Source organism: Globicephala melas, chromosome 1, assembly GCF_963455315.2.
Source record: "Globicephala melas chromosome 1, mGloMel1.2, whole genome shotgun sequence".
Lineage (NCBI taxonomy): Eukaryota > Metazoa > Chordata > Mammalia > Artiodactyla > Delphinidae > Globicephala > Globicephala melas.
In genome coordinates this window covers 38,328,676-38,341,974 of record NC_083314.1, presented here as the reverse complement: position 1 = coordinate 38,341,974, position 13,299 = coordinate 38,328,676, and the positions used below count along the sequence as shown (strand labels likewise).

At 35.8% G+C, this 13,299-nt stretch overlaps 1 protein-coding gene across 1 annotated transcript in view; it reads right to left on the bottom strand.

Moving 5' to 3' along the window:
* SYT14 (synaptotagmin 14) overlaps positions 1-13,299 on the bottom strand; it is a 229,924-nt gene that overhangs the window by 147,936 nt on the left and 68,689 nt on the right. The window contains exon 3 of the mRNA XM_060294280.1: positions 2,492-2,656. Coding sequence (XP_060150263.1) covers positions 2,492-2,656 — 165 coding nt within the window. The remainder of the gene's footprint in view (positions 1-2,491; positions 2,657-13,299) is intronic.

Here is a 13,299-nt window from a genome sequence, read left to right as displayed (position 1 = left end):
ATTTATTCGATTTGCTTGGTACTCTAAATCGAATTGTGTTTTCTGACAATTAGTGTTTTTAGAGACTTCTGGTAACGTGGTATTTTCTCGTTTAGAAGTATCTACAGCTTCTGTTGCTGCAGGGCTTTCCTCTTCTGGGCGGAAGCCGCTTATCATACTTGCTACCTGTTCAGCAACCGAGTCAGTGAAAGCATAGCTGACTTCCCCCACAGCAGTGGTCAAATCTTCCACAGCATTACTGATTGTGTCCACCAGAGAGGACACTGAAGGCAGATTCTGCTGAAAATTTTTGAAAAATGCCATTTTCTAACTCCTTGTTCCTAAAAGGTGCAAAAATGGAATTTTCTCTTCTCAAAAAATCAACCACTTTCAAGTCTGAATTTAACATTTACTTAAATGGTGCTATTCATTAGCCCAATATCAGTATTTCACATTGTATCTTTTAATTTTTCTGTAAATGCTTATGCAATGGAAGAAATATGTTGAAGTAAAGACGCTTCAAAAAAAAAAACCACTTGGTTTAAACGTAATGACTTTTTCCCACTCCACAGCTATCATAACAGCAGCAAGACAATATTTTCCCCTCAAATACTATTGAGTTTTTATTCTATACCTGCAAGAAGAAGTATAAAAAGGATTTTTATTATGTACTTTTTAGTTTATTTATTAATAGTCTATGTATGGGAACTACTCTATCTTATTAACAAAGTACCAATATCATTTCAAAATAAAAAATATATTAAGGGTTTCCCCTATATATTCCCCTAAATATATATTTGTTTACATATCTAAACAATTTTGCATAGAGGTTAGAATAGGGAAGAGCAGAGGGTGAACATTTGCAGAGTTGCTATTACATGTAAGGCATTGTGATTCACAAATTTTATCTTACTTGATCTTACAATAACTCTAGGAGGTAAATATTATTATTCTTATTTAATAAGTGAATAAGAAACAGCCTCAGAAAAATTAATAAGGTCCCCGAGACCTTTCCAATGGATCCTCAAGGTCAAAACTATTTTTACAATAAGAGTAAGAGAATATGTAACTTTTCATTTTCATTCACTCACAAATGAGCACTTGGATTTTCCAGAGGCCATATGAGAGACTGAATGCAGAAGCAGATGTGAGAATCCAGTTGCTTCCTTCTTCTGTGCCAGTCATTAAAGAGATTTGCAATGTAAAACAATGTCACTCTTCTCACCAAACTTTTTTTTTTTGGTTTTAGAAAATATATAGTTTTTAAAATTAATACATTTATATTAACATGTAATAGGCTTATTGTTGGATATTTTAAAATAAATCGATAAAAAATATTTTAAAATTTTCTTAGCCTTTAACTTCTAATTTGGTACATACCAATAGCTATAACTCACATAAACAAAAGCTCTTTGGGGTCCTCAATAATTTTTAAAAGTGTAAAGGGTAAAAGCATTTTTACCAAAAATGCTAAAACACAGAATTACTGGAGGCTGCTAAAAGAGGTATCTTTAACCAGTTCATTCTACACAAATGATGAAAAAACAGGACTGAAGTGACGTATGAGAAACATTAAACTTGATCAAACCAAAACCACATAAAGTACTATAGTTTCCTAATGCAAAAGCTGCGTGATGTAATTCGATAATAAGATTTTCATAAACAATGAGGCTATCACTTTTTAAGTTATCAGAAATAAGAGAAAAGCACCTCTTCAACATATATTCATGGACAAGAAAAGCAAGGTTTCTCTTCTACTGTTCCTTACAATTCTTCTCAATTAATGTCTTACTTTTACAATTTTCAACTTACTCCTGCTATCATTTACGTAAGCCAGTCTTTGGAAATAGCAAATAAAGAACTCTTGTAATTATTTTAAAATATAAAATGTTTTCATAAGAGAAAGAACAGTTTCACAGCCCTCATCTTTCCTGCTATCTAGTAACACTAAGTCATATAATATGCCTGTGGTGCCAAGGGAGGGAGAGGAACACTAATTTTCATAATCAGACTTTATACACTAAATTACCAGGGAAAACCACATTCTCCAAACAATAAAATTATCCATCACTGAGAATTCAACAGCATGTAAAGATAAAGGGTGAATACTTTCAAAAGCCTTCTAGGGACACGGGAAAAAAGCTCTCTAGGGAACTATCTGGACAATGGATTAAAGCATAAAATGTAATAAGATATATCCTTCTTCTTAAAGCATATGTGTTCATATAACAGGCTCAAAAGCATACCTTATATTTGAAAAATAAAAGTGTCATTCAATGATGGTATACAATTCATCTTTATGCACTATGATAGCAATTCATGGGCAATAAAAAGATAACTGAACATAATTTACTTAATACATCTTTTACTCTCAGAATAGTGGCTCAAGGTTAGTTTACTACATGTCAAAATCAAGCTTTTTATTATATATATATATTTTTTTTTTTAAAGAAAGTAATAAATAGTACAGACAGAAAGACCAAACAAGGAAAAGCAGCGATATGATACTTACAAATTTTATCTTGTGAATTCTTCTTTGTACTGTATCCTGAACCAAGATCTGGAAACCCGCCAACATTTTCAAAACAGAACTTCTTGTTAATATAGAGAAAAAGGAGCAGCATCAAGATAATAAACACCCCAACAGCTGACAAAAATCCAACTGCCTCTGGAGATACTAGAGGGGAAAAAAAGTCACAGCTGTAAGCATTTATTCTTCTTCAAGTTACAAACAAGAAGGAAACCCCTATACATGTGTTAGATTACTGCCTTATTTGAATTATATTTAAAAATTTTCATAGTTCACAACAGTTCAGTTTATAAGAAAAACAAATTGCACAGTTTAATGAGTTGTTCAATTTATTCAAGAGTATTAAAATCTTCTAAAACTTTCCCTATAAATTATGTGGGTACAATCTTAAAAGACGAGTCTATAAAAGAGGAGTTATCATATGTTTAAAAGAGGCAGTTATCATATGTTTAAGTCCATTGAAAAGTATTACAAAAATTTTAAAACAAGAATTAGAAAAACTTATTTCCCAAGCACAGGTCTATCACTTAATTGAATTTATGGGAATGTATATTATTCTTCTTATCTGTAAAAGCTTCAATGGCCTTTTTTTTATTAAACAAACTCTGGACTTCCTCACATTGAAAGCTGCAGCCTCTCTTTTCAATATTACACTCCAATCAAATGATTCCACTCACTGCCTCAGGATCAGCTATATGCATTACCCCATGCCTTGTTTTTGTTTGCCCTCTTCCCCTTGCCTGGAGTGACCAAGTGTCCTCTCTACCAAATCCCACTCATTCATTCAACCAACAAATATTTTTGGAGCAGCAGCCATATACCAGGCATTATCACATACCCATTTCCTGTCTTCCTTGAACAGTCTAGTGAAGGCAGTTACAACATGGTGCAATAAAGGTTATGACTGGGGAAGAACAAGGACTACGAGAACTACAGAAATACTTAACTCAGTGTTGAAGGATCAAGTAAGCTTTTCTGAAAGTAATGGCTGCTGTGATTATATTTTAAGCATTATTAAGAATTAGCCAAGTTAACACTATTCCAGGCAGAAGAAACAGCATGTGCATACAGAGACAGGAGATCATGATATATTCCAGAAACTCCATGAAACTTTGTTATGATGAACTACCAGGTTCTCAAGAGAATCTGATCTCAAGAGAATACATGAAATCATCCAGGGAGATTTGCTAGAGTGAGAACAGACAAAACCTTCTCCAACTTCTCCAATCCTCAGCAATCTCTTTTCTTTCAACTTCTGCATTATCTCTCTACACCAGTCATTTGGAGTTAAACAGGAACTAAATTTTTCTATCACCAGTGCCTTCCATATAATACTCAACTATTAGTTGAGAATGAATCTTAAGCCTCAAATATCCCCTACTCTTTCTTCCTCCACTGCTCAAGCAGCAACTAAAATGTCATCTCCTTCAAGATTTTTCTTTCAATCAGAAGAGCCATGACAATTAGCATCTAATTCATTTGTTAAAAATGAAGTCACCCACCAGTCAATGATGAGTGCTTTAATCTCCTAGCTTTTCGTTATTTGTGAAAGCCAGGCATCCAGGTGTAGAACTGATATGACATTACAGCCTATTCAAAGCTGGCTCAGTAATATTGTCACAGAGGATGGAGCAGAGAATGATATTGTAAGGGAGGGACGATGAGGGTGAGGGAGAAGGTGGCAGGAATGGTAAGAGTGCTGCCTGAATATGAGGCTGGTGTTGAGGACCAGATCCTGCTACCAAAAACAAGAAGTTATGCCCAGACATTAGCCATGTATAATTGCTTTACAATGTTGCATTAGTTTCTGCTATATAACAAAGTGAATCAGCTATATGTATACATATATCCCCATATCCCCTTCCTCTTGCATCTCCCTCCCACCCTCCCTATCCCATCCTTCTAGGTGGTCACAAAGCACCGACCTGATCTCCCTGTGCTATGCAGCAGCTTCCCACTAGCTACATTTGGAAGTGTATATATGTCAGTGCTACTCTCTCACTTCTTCCCAGCTTACCCTTCCCCCTCCCCACGTCCTCAAGTCCATTCTCTACATCTGCATCTTTATTCCTGTTCTGCCACTAGGTTGTTCAGAACCATTTTTTTTTAGATTCCATATATATGTGTTAGCCTACGGTATTTGTTTTTCTTTTTCTGATTTACTTCACTCTGCATGACAGACTCTAGGTGCATCCACCTCACTACAAATAACTCAATTTCCTTTCCTTTTATGGCTGAGTAATATTCCATTGCATATATGTGCCACATCTTCTTTATCCATTCATCTGTCAGTGGACACTTAGGTTGCTTCCATGTCCTGGCTATTGTAAATAGTGCTGCAATGAACATCGTGGTACACGTCTCTTTTTGAATTATGGTTTTATCAGGGTTATATGCCCAGTAGTGGGATTGCTGGGTCATATGGTAGTTCTATTTGTAGTTTTTAAGGAGCTGTTCTCCATAGAGGCTGTATCAATTTACACTCCCACCAACAGTGCAAGAGGGTTCCCTTTTCTCCACACCCTCTCCAGCATTTATTGTTTGTAGATATTTTGATGCTGGCCATTTTGATGAGTGTGAGGTGATACTTCATTGTAGTTTTGATTTGCATTTCTCTAATGATCAGCGATGTTGAGCATCCTTTCATATGTTTGTTGGCAATCTGTATATCTTCTTTGGAGAAATGTCTTTCTAGGTCTTCTGTCCATTTTTGGATTGGTTTGTTTGTTTTTTCATATTCAGCTGCTTGTATATTTTGGAGATTAATCCTTTGTCAGTTGCTTCGTTGGCAAATATTTTCTCCCATTCTGAGGGTTGTCTTTTCATCTTGTTTATGGTTTCCTTTGCTGTGCAAAAGCTTTGAAGTTTCATTAGGTCCCATTTGTTTATTTTTGTTTTTATTTCCATTTCTCTAGGAGGTGGGTAAAAAAGGATTTTGCTGTGATTTATGTCACAGATTGTTCTACCTATGTTTTCCTCTAAGAGTTTTATAGTGTCTGAACTTATATTTAGATCTTTAATCCACTTTGAGTTTATTTTTGTGTATGGTGTTAGGTGGTGTTCTAATTTCATTCTTTTACATGTAGCTGTCCAGTTTTCCCAGCACCACTTATTGAAGAGGCCGTCTTTTCTCCACTGTATAATCTTGCTTCCTTTATCAGAGATAAGGTGACCATATGTGCACAGGTTTATCTCTGTGCTTTCTATCGTGTTCCATTGATCTATATTTCTGTTTTTGTGCCAGTACCACACTGTCTTGATTACTGTAGCTTTGTAGTATAGTCTAAGTCAGGTGGCCTGATTCCTCCAGCTCCGTTTTTCTTTCTCAAGATTGCTTTGGCTATTCGGGGTCTTTTGTGTTTCCGTACAAATTGTGAACTTTTTGTTCTAGTTCTGTGAAAAATGCCATTGGTAGTTTGATAGGGATTGCACTGAATCTGTAGATTGCTTTGGGTAGTATAGTCATTTTCACAATATTGATTCTTCCAATCCAAGAACATGGTATATCTCTCCATTGTTTGTATTGTCGTTTAATTTCTTTCATCAGTGTCTTATAGTTTTCAGCAGACAGGTCTTTTGTCTCCTTAGGTAGGTTTACTCCTAGGTATTTTATTCTTTCTGTTGCAGTGGTAAATGGGAATGTTTCCTTAATTTCTCTTTCAGATTTTTCATCATTAGTGTATAGGAATGAAAGAGATTTCTGTGCATTAATTTTGTATCCTGCTACTTTACCAAATTCATTGATTGGCTGTAGTAGTTTTCTGGTAGCATCTTTAGGATTCTCTGTATAGTGGCATGTTATCTGCAAACAGTGACAGCTTTGCTTATTCTTTTCCAATTTGGATTCCTTTTATTTCTTTTTCTTCTGATTGCTGTGGCTAAAACTTCCAAAACTGTTGAATAAGACTGGCAAGAGTGGACATCCTTGCCTTGTTCCTGATCTTAAAGGAAATGCTTTCAGTTTTTCACCATTGAGAATGATATTTGCTGTGGGTTTGTCATATGTGGCCTTTATTATATTGAAGTAGGTTCCCTCTCTACCTACTTTCTGGAGAGTTTTTATCATAAATGGGTGTTGAATTTTGTCGAAAGCCTTTTCTGCATCTATTGAGATGATCACATGGTTTTTATCCTTCAGTTTTTAATATGGTGTATCACATTGATTGATTTGTGTATATTGAAGAATCCTTATATTCCAGGGATAAACCCCACTTGATCATGGTGTATGATCCTTTTAATGTACTGTTGGAATCTGTTTGCTAGTATTTTGTTGAAGATTTTTGCATCTATGTTCATCAATGATATTGGCCTGTAGTTTTCTTTTTTTGTGACATCTTTGTCTGGTTTTGTTATCAGAGTGATGGTGGCCTCAACGAATGAGCTTGGGAGTGTTCCTACCTATTTGGAAGAGTTTGAGAAGGATAGATGTTAGCTCTTCTCTGTTTGACAGAATTCACCTGTGAAGCCGTCTGGCCCTGGGCTTTTATTTGTTGGAAGATTTTTAATCACAGATTCAATTTTAGTGCTTGTGATTGGCCTGTTTATATTTTCTACTTCTTCCTGGTTCAGTCTCAGAAGGTTGTGCTTTTCTAAGAATTTGTCCATTTCTTCCAGGTTGTCCATTTTATTGGCATATAGTTACTTGTAGTAATCTCTCATGATCCTTTGTATTTCTGCAGTGTCAGTTGTTACTTCTCCTTTTTCATTTCTAATTCTGTTGATTTGAGTCTTCTCCCTTTTTTTCTTGATGAGTCTGGCTAATGGTTTATCAATTTTGTTTATCTTCTCAAAGAACCAGCTTTTAGTTTTATTGATCTTTGCTATCATTTCCTTCATTTCTTTTCATTTTTTTCTGATCTGATCTTTACGATTTCTTTCCTTCTGCTAACTTTGGGGTATTTTTATTCTTCTTTTTCTAACTACTTTAGGTGTAAGGTTAGGTTGTTTATTTGAGATTTTTCCTGTTTCTTGATGTAGGAGTGTATTGCTATAAAATTCCCTCTTAGAACTGCTTTTGCTGCATCCCACAGGTTTTGGGTCGTTGTGTTTTCATTGTCATTTGTTTCTAGGTATTTTTTGATTTCCTCTTTGATTACTTCAGTGACCTCTTGGTTATTTAGCAGCATATTGTTTAGCCTCCATGTGTTCGTATTTTTTACAGATTTTTTTCCTGTAATTGATATCTAGTCTCATAGTGTTGTGCTCAGAAAAGATGCTTGATATGATTTCAATTTTCTTAAATTTACCAAGGCTTGATTTGTGACCCAAGATATGATCTATCCTGGAGAATGTTCCAAGAGCACTTGAGAAGCAAGTATATTCTCTTGTTTTTGGATGGAATGTCCTATAAATATCAATTAAGTCCATCTTGTCTAATGTGTCATTTAAAGCTTGTGTTTCCTTATTTATTTTCATTTTGGATGATCTGGCCATTGGTAAAAGTGGGGTGTTAAAGTCGCCTGCTATGATTGTGTTACTGTTGATTTCCCCTTTTATGGCTGTTAGCATTTGCCTAATTAAGGTGCTCCTATGTTGGGTGCCTAAATATTTACAATTGTTATATCTTCTTCTGGGACTGATCCCTTGATCATTATGTAGTGTCCTTCTTTGTACTTGTAATAGTCTATTTTAAGGTCTATTTTATCTGATATGAGAATTGCTACTCCAGCTTTCTTTTGATTGCCATTTGCATGGAACATCTTTTTCCATCCCTTCACTTTCAGTCTGTATGTGTCCCTAGGTCTGAAGTGGGTCTCTTGTAGACAGCATATATACGGGTCTTGTTTTTGTATCCATTCAGCCAGTCTATGTCTTTTGGTTAGAGCATTTAATTCATTTACATTTAAGGTAATTATTGATATGTATGTTCCTATTACCATTTTCTTAATTGTTTTGGGTTTGTTATTGTAGGTCTTTTCCTTCTCTTGTGTTTCTTGCCGACAGAAATTCCTCTAGCATTTGTTGTAATGCTGGTTTGGTGTTACTGAACTCTTAGCTTTTGCTTGTCTGTAAAGGTTTTAATTTCTCCGTCAAATCTGAATGAGATCCTTGCTGGGTAGAGTAATCTTGGTTGTAGGTTTTTCCCTTTCATCACTTTAAATATGTCCTGCCCCTCCCTTCTGGCTTGCAGAGTTTCTGCTGAAAGATCAGCTGTTAACCTTATGGGGATTCCCTTGTATGTTATTTGTTGCTTTTCCTTTGCTGCTTTTAGTATTTTTTCTTTGTATTTAATTTTTGATAGGTTGACTAATATGTGTCTTGGTGTTTTTCTCCTTGGGTTTATCCTGTATGGGACTCTCTGTGCTTCCTAGATTTGATTGACTTGTTCCTCTCCCATGTTAGGGAAGTTTTCAACTATTATCTCTTCAAATATTTTCTCAGACCCTTTCTTTTTTCTTCTTCTTCTGGCACCCCTATAATTCGAATGTTGGTGCGTTTAATGTTTTCCCAGCAGTCTCTAAGACTGTCCTCAATTCTTTTCATTCTTTTTTCTATATTCTGCTCTGCGGTAGTTATTTCCACTATTTTATCCTCCAGGTCACTTATCCATTCTTCTGCCTCAGTTATTCTTCTATTGATTCCTTCTAGAGAATTTTTAACTTCATTTATTGTGCTGCTCATCATTGGTTGTTTGCTCTTTAGTTCTTCTAGGTCCTTGTTAAACGTTTCTTGTATTTCCTCCATTCTATTTCCAAGATTTTGGATATCTTTACTATCATTACTCTGAATTCTTTTTCAGGTAGACTGCTTATTTCCTCTTCATTTGTTTCGTCTGGTGGGTTTTTACCTTGCTCCTTCATCTGCTGCATATTTCTCTGTCTTCTCATTTTGTTTAACTTACTGTGTTTGGGGTCTCCTTTGCGCATGCTGTGGTTTCATAGTTCCCGTTGTTTTTGGTGTCTGCCCTCAGTGGGTGAGGTTGGTTCAGTGGCTTGTGTAGGTTTCCTGGTGGCCTGTGTTCTGGTGTGTCAGGCTGGATCTTGTCTTTGGTGTGGGCAGGGCCGCATCCGGTGGTGTGTTTTGGGATACCTGTGAACTTAGTATGATCTTAGGCAGCCTCTCTGCTAATGGGTGGGGTTGTGTTCCTGTCTTGCTAGTTGTTTGGCATGGGGCGTCCAGCACTGGAGCTTGCTGGCCATTGGGTGTAGCTGGGTCTTAGCACTGAGACAGAGATCTCTGGGAGATCTCTCACTAATTGATACTATGTGGGGTTGGGAGGTCTCTGGTGGTCCAATGTCCTAAACTTGGCTCTCCCACCTCAGAGGCTCAGGCCTGACACCAGGTGGGAGGACCAAGACCCTGTTGGCTACATGGAATTATCAAGACAGTGGTCATTGGCAAGTGAAACCGCAAGAGAAGAGGCCCGTGTTATGCCTGGTCCTGCTGAGCAATTTTCAGACCTCAGCTCATTCTGGCAACAGGGCGACTGGGTCAGTGACATGAAGCAGGACGGGATAAATGAGGCGGGCGGCGCTCAGCCGGTACACAGCCTGAGGGGCCCGGTCGAAGCCCTCGGGGAAGTCCGACAGTAGCCAGGACTCCAGCCTCCTGTGGCTGCAGCCTCTTTGGGCTGCCTCCCAATGTCAAGTCGCTCTCACTCCTGCTTTGGCAGCTGTGCTTTTACCCTGAGCTTCCTGACGAGGCGAGCGCTCCCTGAGGCGACGCATGAAAAGCACAGGCCACGCTCAGAGTCTATGTCTTTACTGCTCATACTGCTTCTGTTTTCCTTCTCTCTTTCCCTTCTTGTCTCTTCCTATGCCTTGCCTTAATCCTTATTTCTGTATTCCTCCTTCATTTCTCTCCTCCCCTCCCACTTTTAAATTTAACCTAGGGAGAAAGGTCAACTATAAACAAGTATAATATAGCAAGCACTATAATAGAAGTATAGAATATAAAGTACTACTGAAACACAAGAAGGAACACTACCTGGCAAAGTTTGTAACACTTCAGAAAGGAGATGACACTTGGGTAGGGTATGAAAGATTACTAGAAACTCTTAAAGTGTAAAGGGCAGATGAAAGAGCATGATCCAAAACGAGAAACAGTGTGCATGGAATTCTATCAGCACTAATGGGCAACATTCTTGGCTGTCTTATTTACCTCTGTATCCTCCAAGCACCTAGCACCACCAGCTGACATTATACAAATATTTGTAAATGCACGAATGAATGTGTGTTCAGGAAAGACCAAGAATATACCAGAACGGCTATGACTGGAAATGAAAGCAAGGGCCAAACTGTCAAAGAACCTTGAATACCATCCTACATATTTTGTACTTGTAGAACAATATTGCTTAAAACAATAGAAAACCTGGAAAATAGCAGGGAGTGAATGGCGGCAAAATATGAGGACTAAGCAGTAGCAGTGGTGGCAGAGAAGAGGGGTGACTTTGTTCAGGGAAAATTGATAATAACCCAGTCAATTACTGTAGAAGATGAGGATAAAGAGAAGTTGAAAATAATTCTAAAGTTTCTGGCTTGAGTGAATGGGTGAATTAGTAACAGCATTTACCAAAATGAAAAAAATACGAGAGGAAAGGCAGGTGGTTTAGGGCATGGGAGCTAAGAGAGCAGTAGGAAAGAAGCAGGTACCAAGTTTAGGTTTTGACATATTAGCAATGTCAGTGGACTACTTCACTGTGGATGCCTAGTAAACAGGGAAACATGCAGATAATGCTCTGATGAAGGTCAGGTTCATTATAAAAGAGTTGGGAGTTTTCCCCTTTGCTCATCCAATTGCATGTCAAAGACATCACTGACTAAATACAAACTGAACTGGCAGATGATAGGTACTAGGCTTTAATGGTAAATCTCTTACTTTACAAGTTTTTAGATAAATATACACTGTGAAATTTGAACAAACTACGAAAAGAATCTTTTCTCACTAAGAAAAGGTGAAAGATGCCTTATACTTACAAGGCAAATATACTACTAAGGTAAATATACTATACAACTCCTTTTTTATCCATTGCTTAACTAAATGCCCATTACCTACATTTCATTGAAAACATTTTGTATTTAAAATATTAAAACAGTAATGTAATTGTAGAAAAGAAATAGTTTTCTAATAGAAAATATTAAAAAGCTTCAGACTTTTATTTTTCATCCTTATCTCAGGATTGAAATAGCATTTATGATTTCAAATGAGATAATACCAGAAGTTGATCAGTAACAGTTCTAGGTATAAAAACATTTGATAAACCCCACCTGTCCATGAAACTACAATAGAAAAATACACCGAAATTACCCTAAAGATATGAATGCTATACACCATCAAAAAAGTTAAATAAAATTACACTAACTCAGATCTCACAAATATAAAATATATTTTCATTCAGTATAAGATGGAATTTACTCCAAACTCTTATTTATACTGTAAATCTGCTTATAAAGCCATTCGACATATTTCTAAGATTATGATTAATTTATCTATAGATAAATCTACTCTTTTCAAACATTCTAGATCATCCACTGCAAGCAAGTAAATGCTATTTAAAAATGTATATTACCTCTTAAGGAGAACCTCCAAAATCTCTAACAGCGCACAGTTAAACTGTTTAGCTTAATATTACAGATTTGAAGAAATAAATTTGCTGAAGCAAATTTAGAGTTAGTTAATAAGTCAAAATTCACTGATGTATTGTCTTCTCATATCCAAATTTTTAAAACTTTAATGTAAACAATAAAACCAAGACCAACAAATAACAAAATTAACAATATCAAACATTTAAAGAGTGCTTAATATTTGCTAAGGGCTGTTTTAGAAAGTGCACTACGAGCATTATCTAACTGAATCCTCACTACAACCTAATTTTTCAGATATGGGTACTGAGGCTCAATAAGAATAAGTAGAATTTTCCAGATCTTAAAATTATTATTCAGTGACAAAATCTTGATATGAATACAGGCACGCCGATTCCTGCTCCCAAAATGTTAAACACTAATCCTTACTGCTTCCTCTTTGCCAGGCACTATTATAATCTCTTTCATTTTAAAATGTAATGCTCAAAACAATTCTGTGATAGGTAAATACTATATATTATCTTAGTCTTTAGATGAGTAAACTGAGGCCCAAAGAGTAATACATTTGTCCAAAGTCACAAATCTAGGAAATGGTAGAACCTGGATTTAAACCCTGACATTTTGACTCCAGAGTCCATGGTCTTAAACACCAAGTAACACTACTGCTTTCTTATATGTCAACCTGCAGTATAAAAAACAAGGGAAAGCCATGCGATCAAATAATATAGCTTAGTACATATATTATGAGAAAACATTTCATGGTTTAGCTTTTTATATACATTGAAATACAGCAACTGATTTCAGCTTTCTCAAAATAAATATATAAATCATAAAACTGGAATTATAATATTTTCTATTCAAGATACTTTTCAAAATATTCTAAAATTAACTTTAGAACTCGGCTTAGAAGCCAAAATAAATACTATATACTTATTATTATACGCCATGTTTGAAAAGCTAATAAAATAAATAAAAATTTAAAAACAGAAAGTATTCTATAAAACAATAAGCTTGATATGTATTAGTAATGCTCAATAAAAATACAAGGAAAGTGTCTGTGAACTATATGATTCTCTATATGAAGTATCTAAAGACTACACTGAAAAGTCAAGAAGCATACAAGACATATTTCACCAGAAAATACAGTTTAGCTTGTCCAAGATTAATAATGATTTATGCTATATAGATGGAAATGGCTTTAGTAGTTATCTGTACTATATACTTAGAAATGAATATATATATTTATAAAAGATAAACTAAAAAATACCA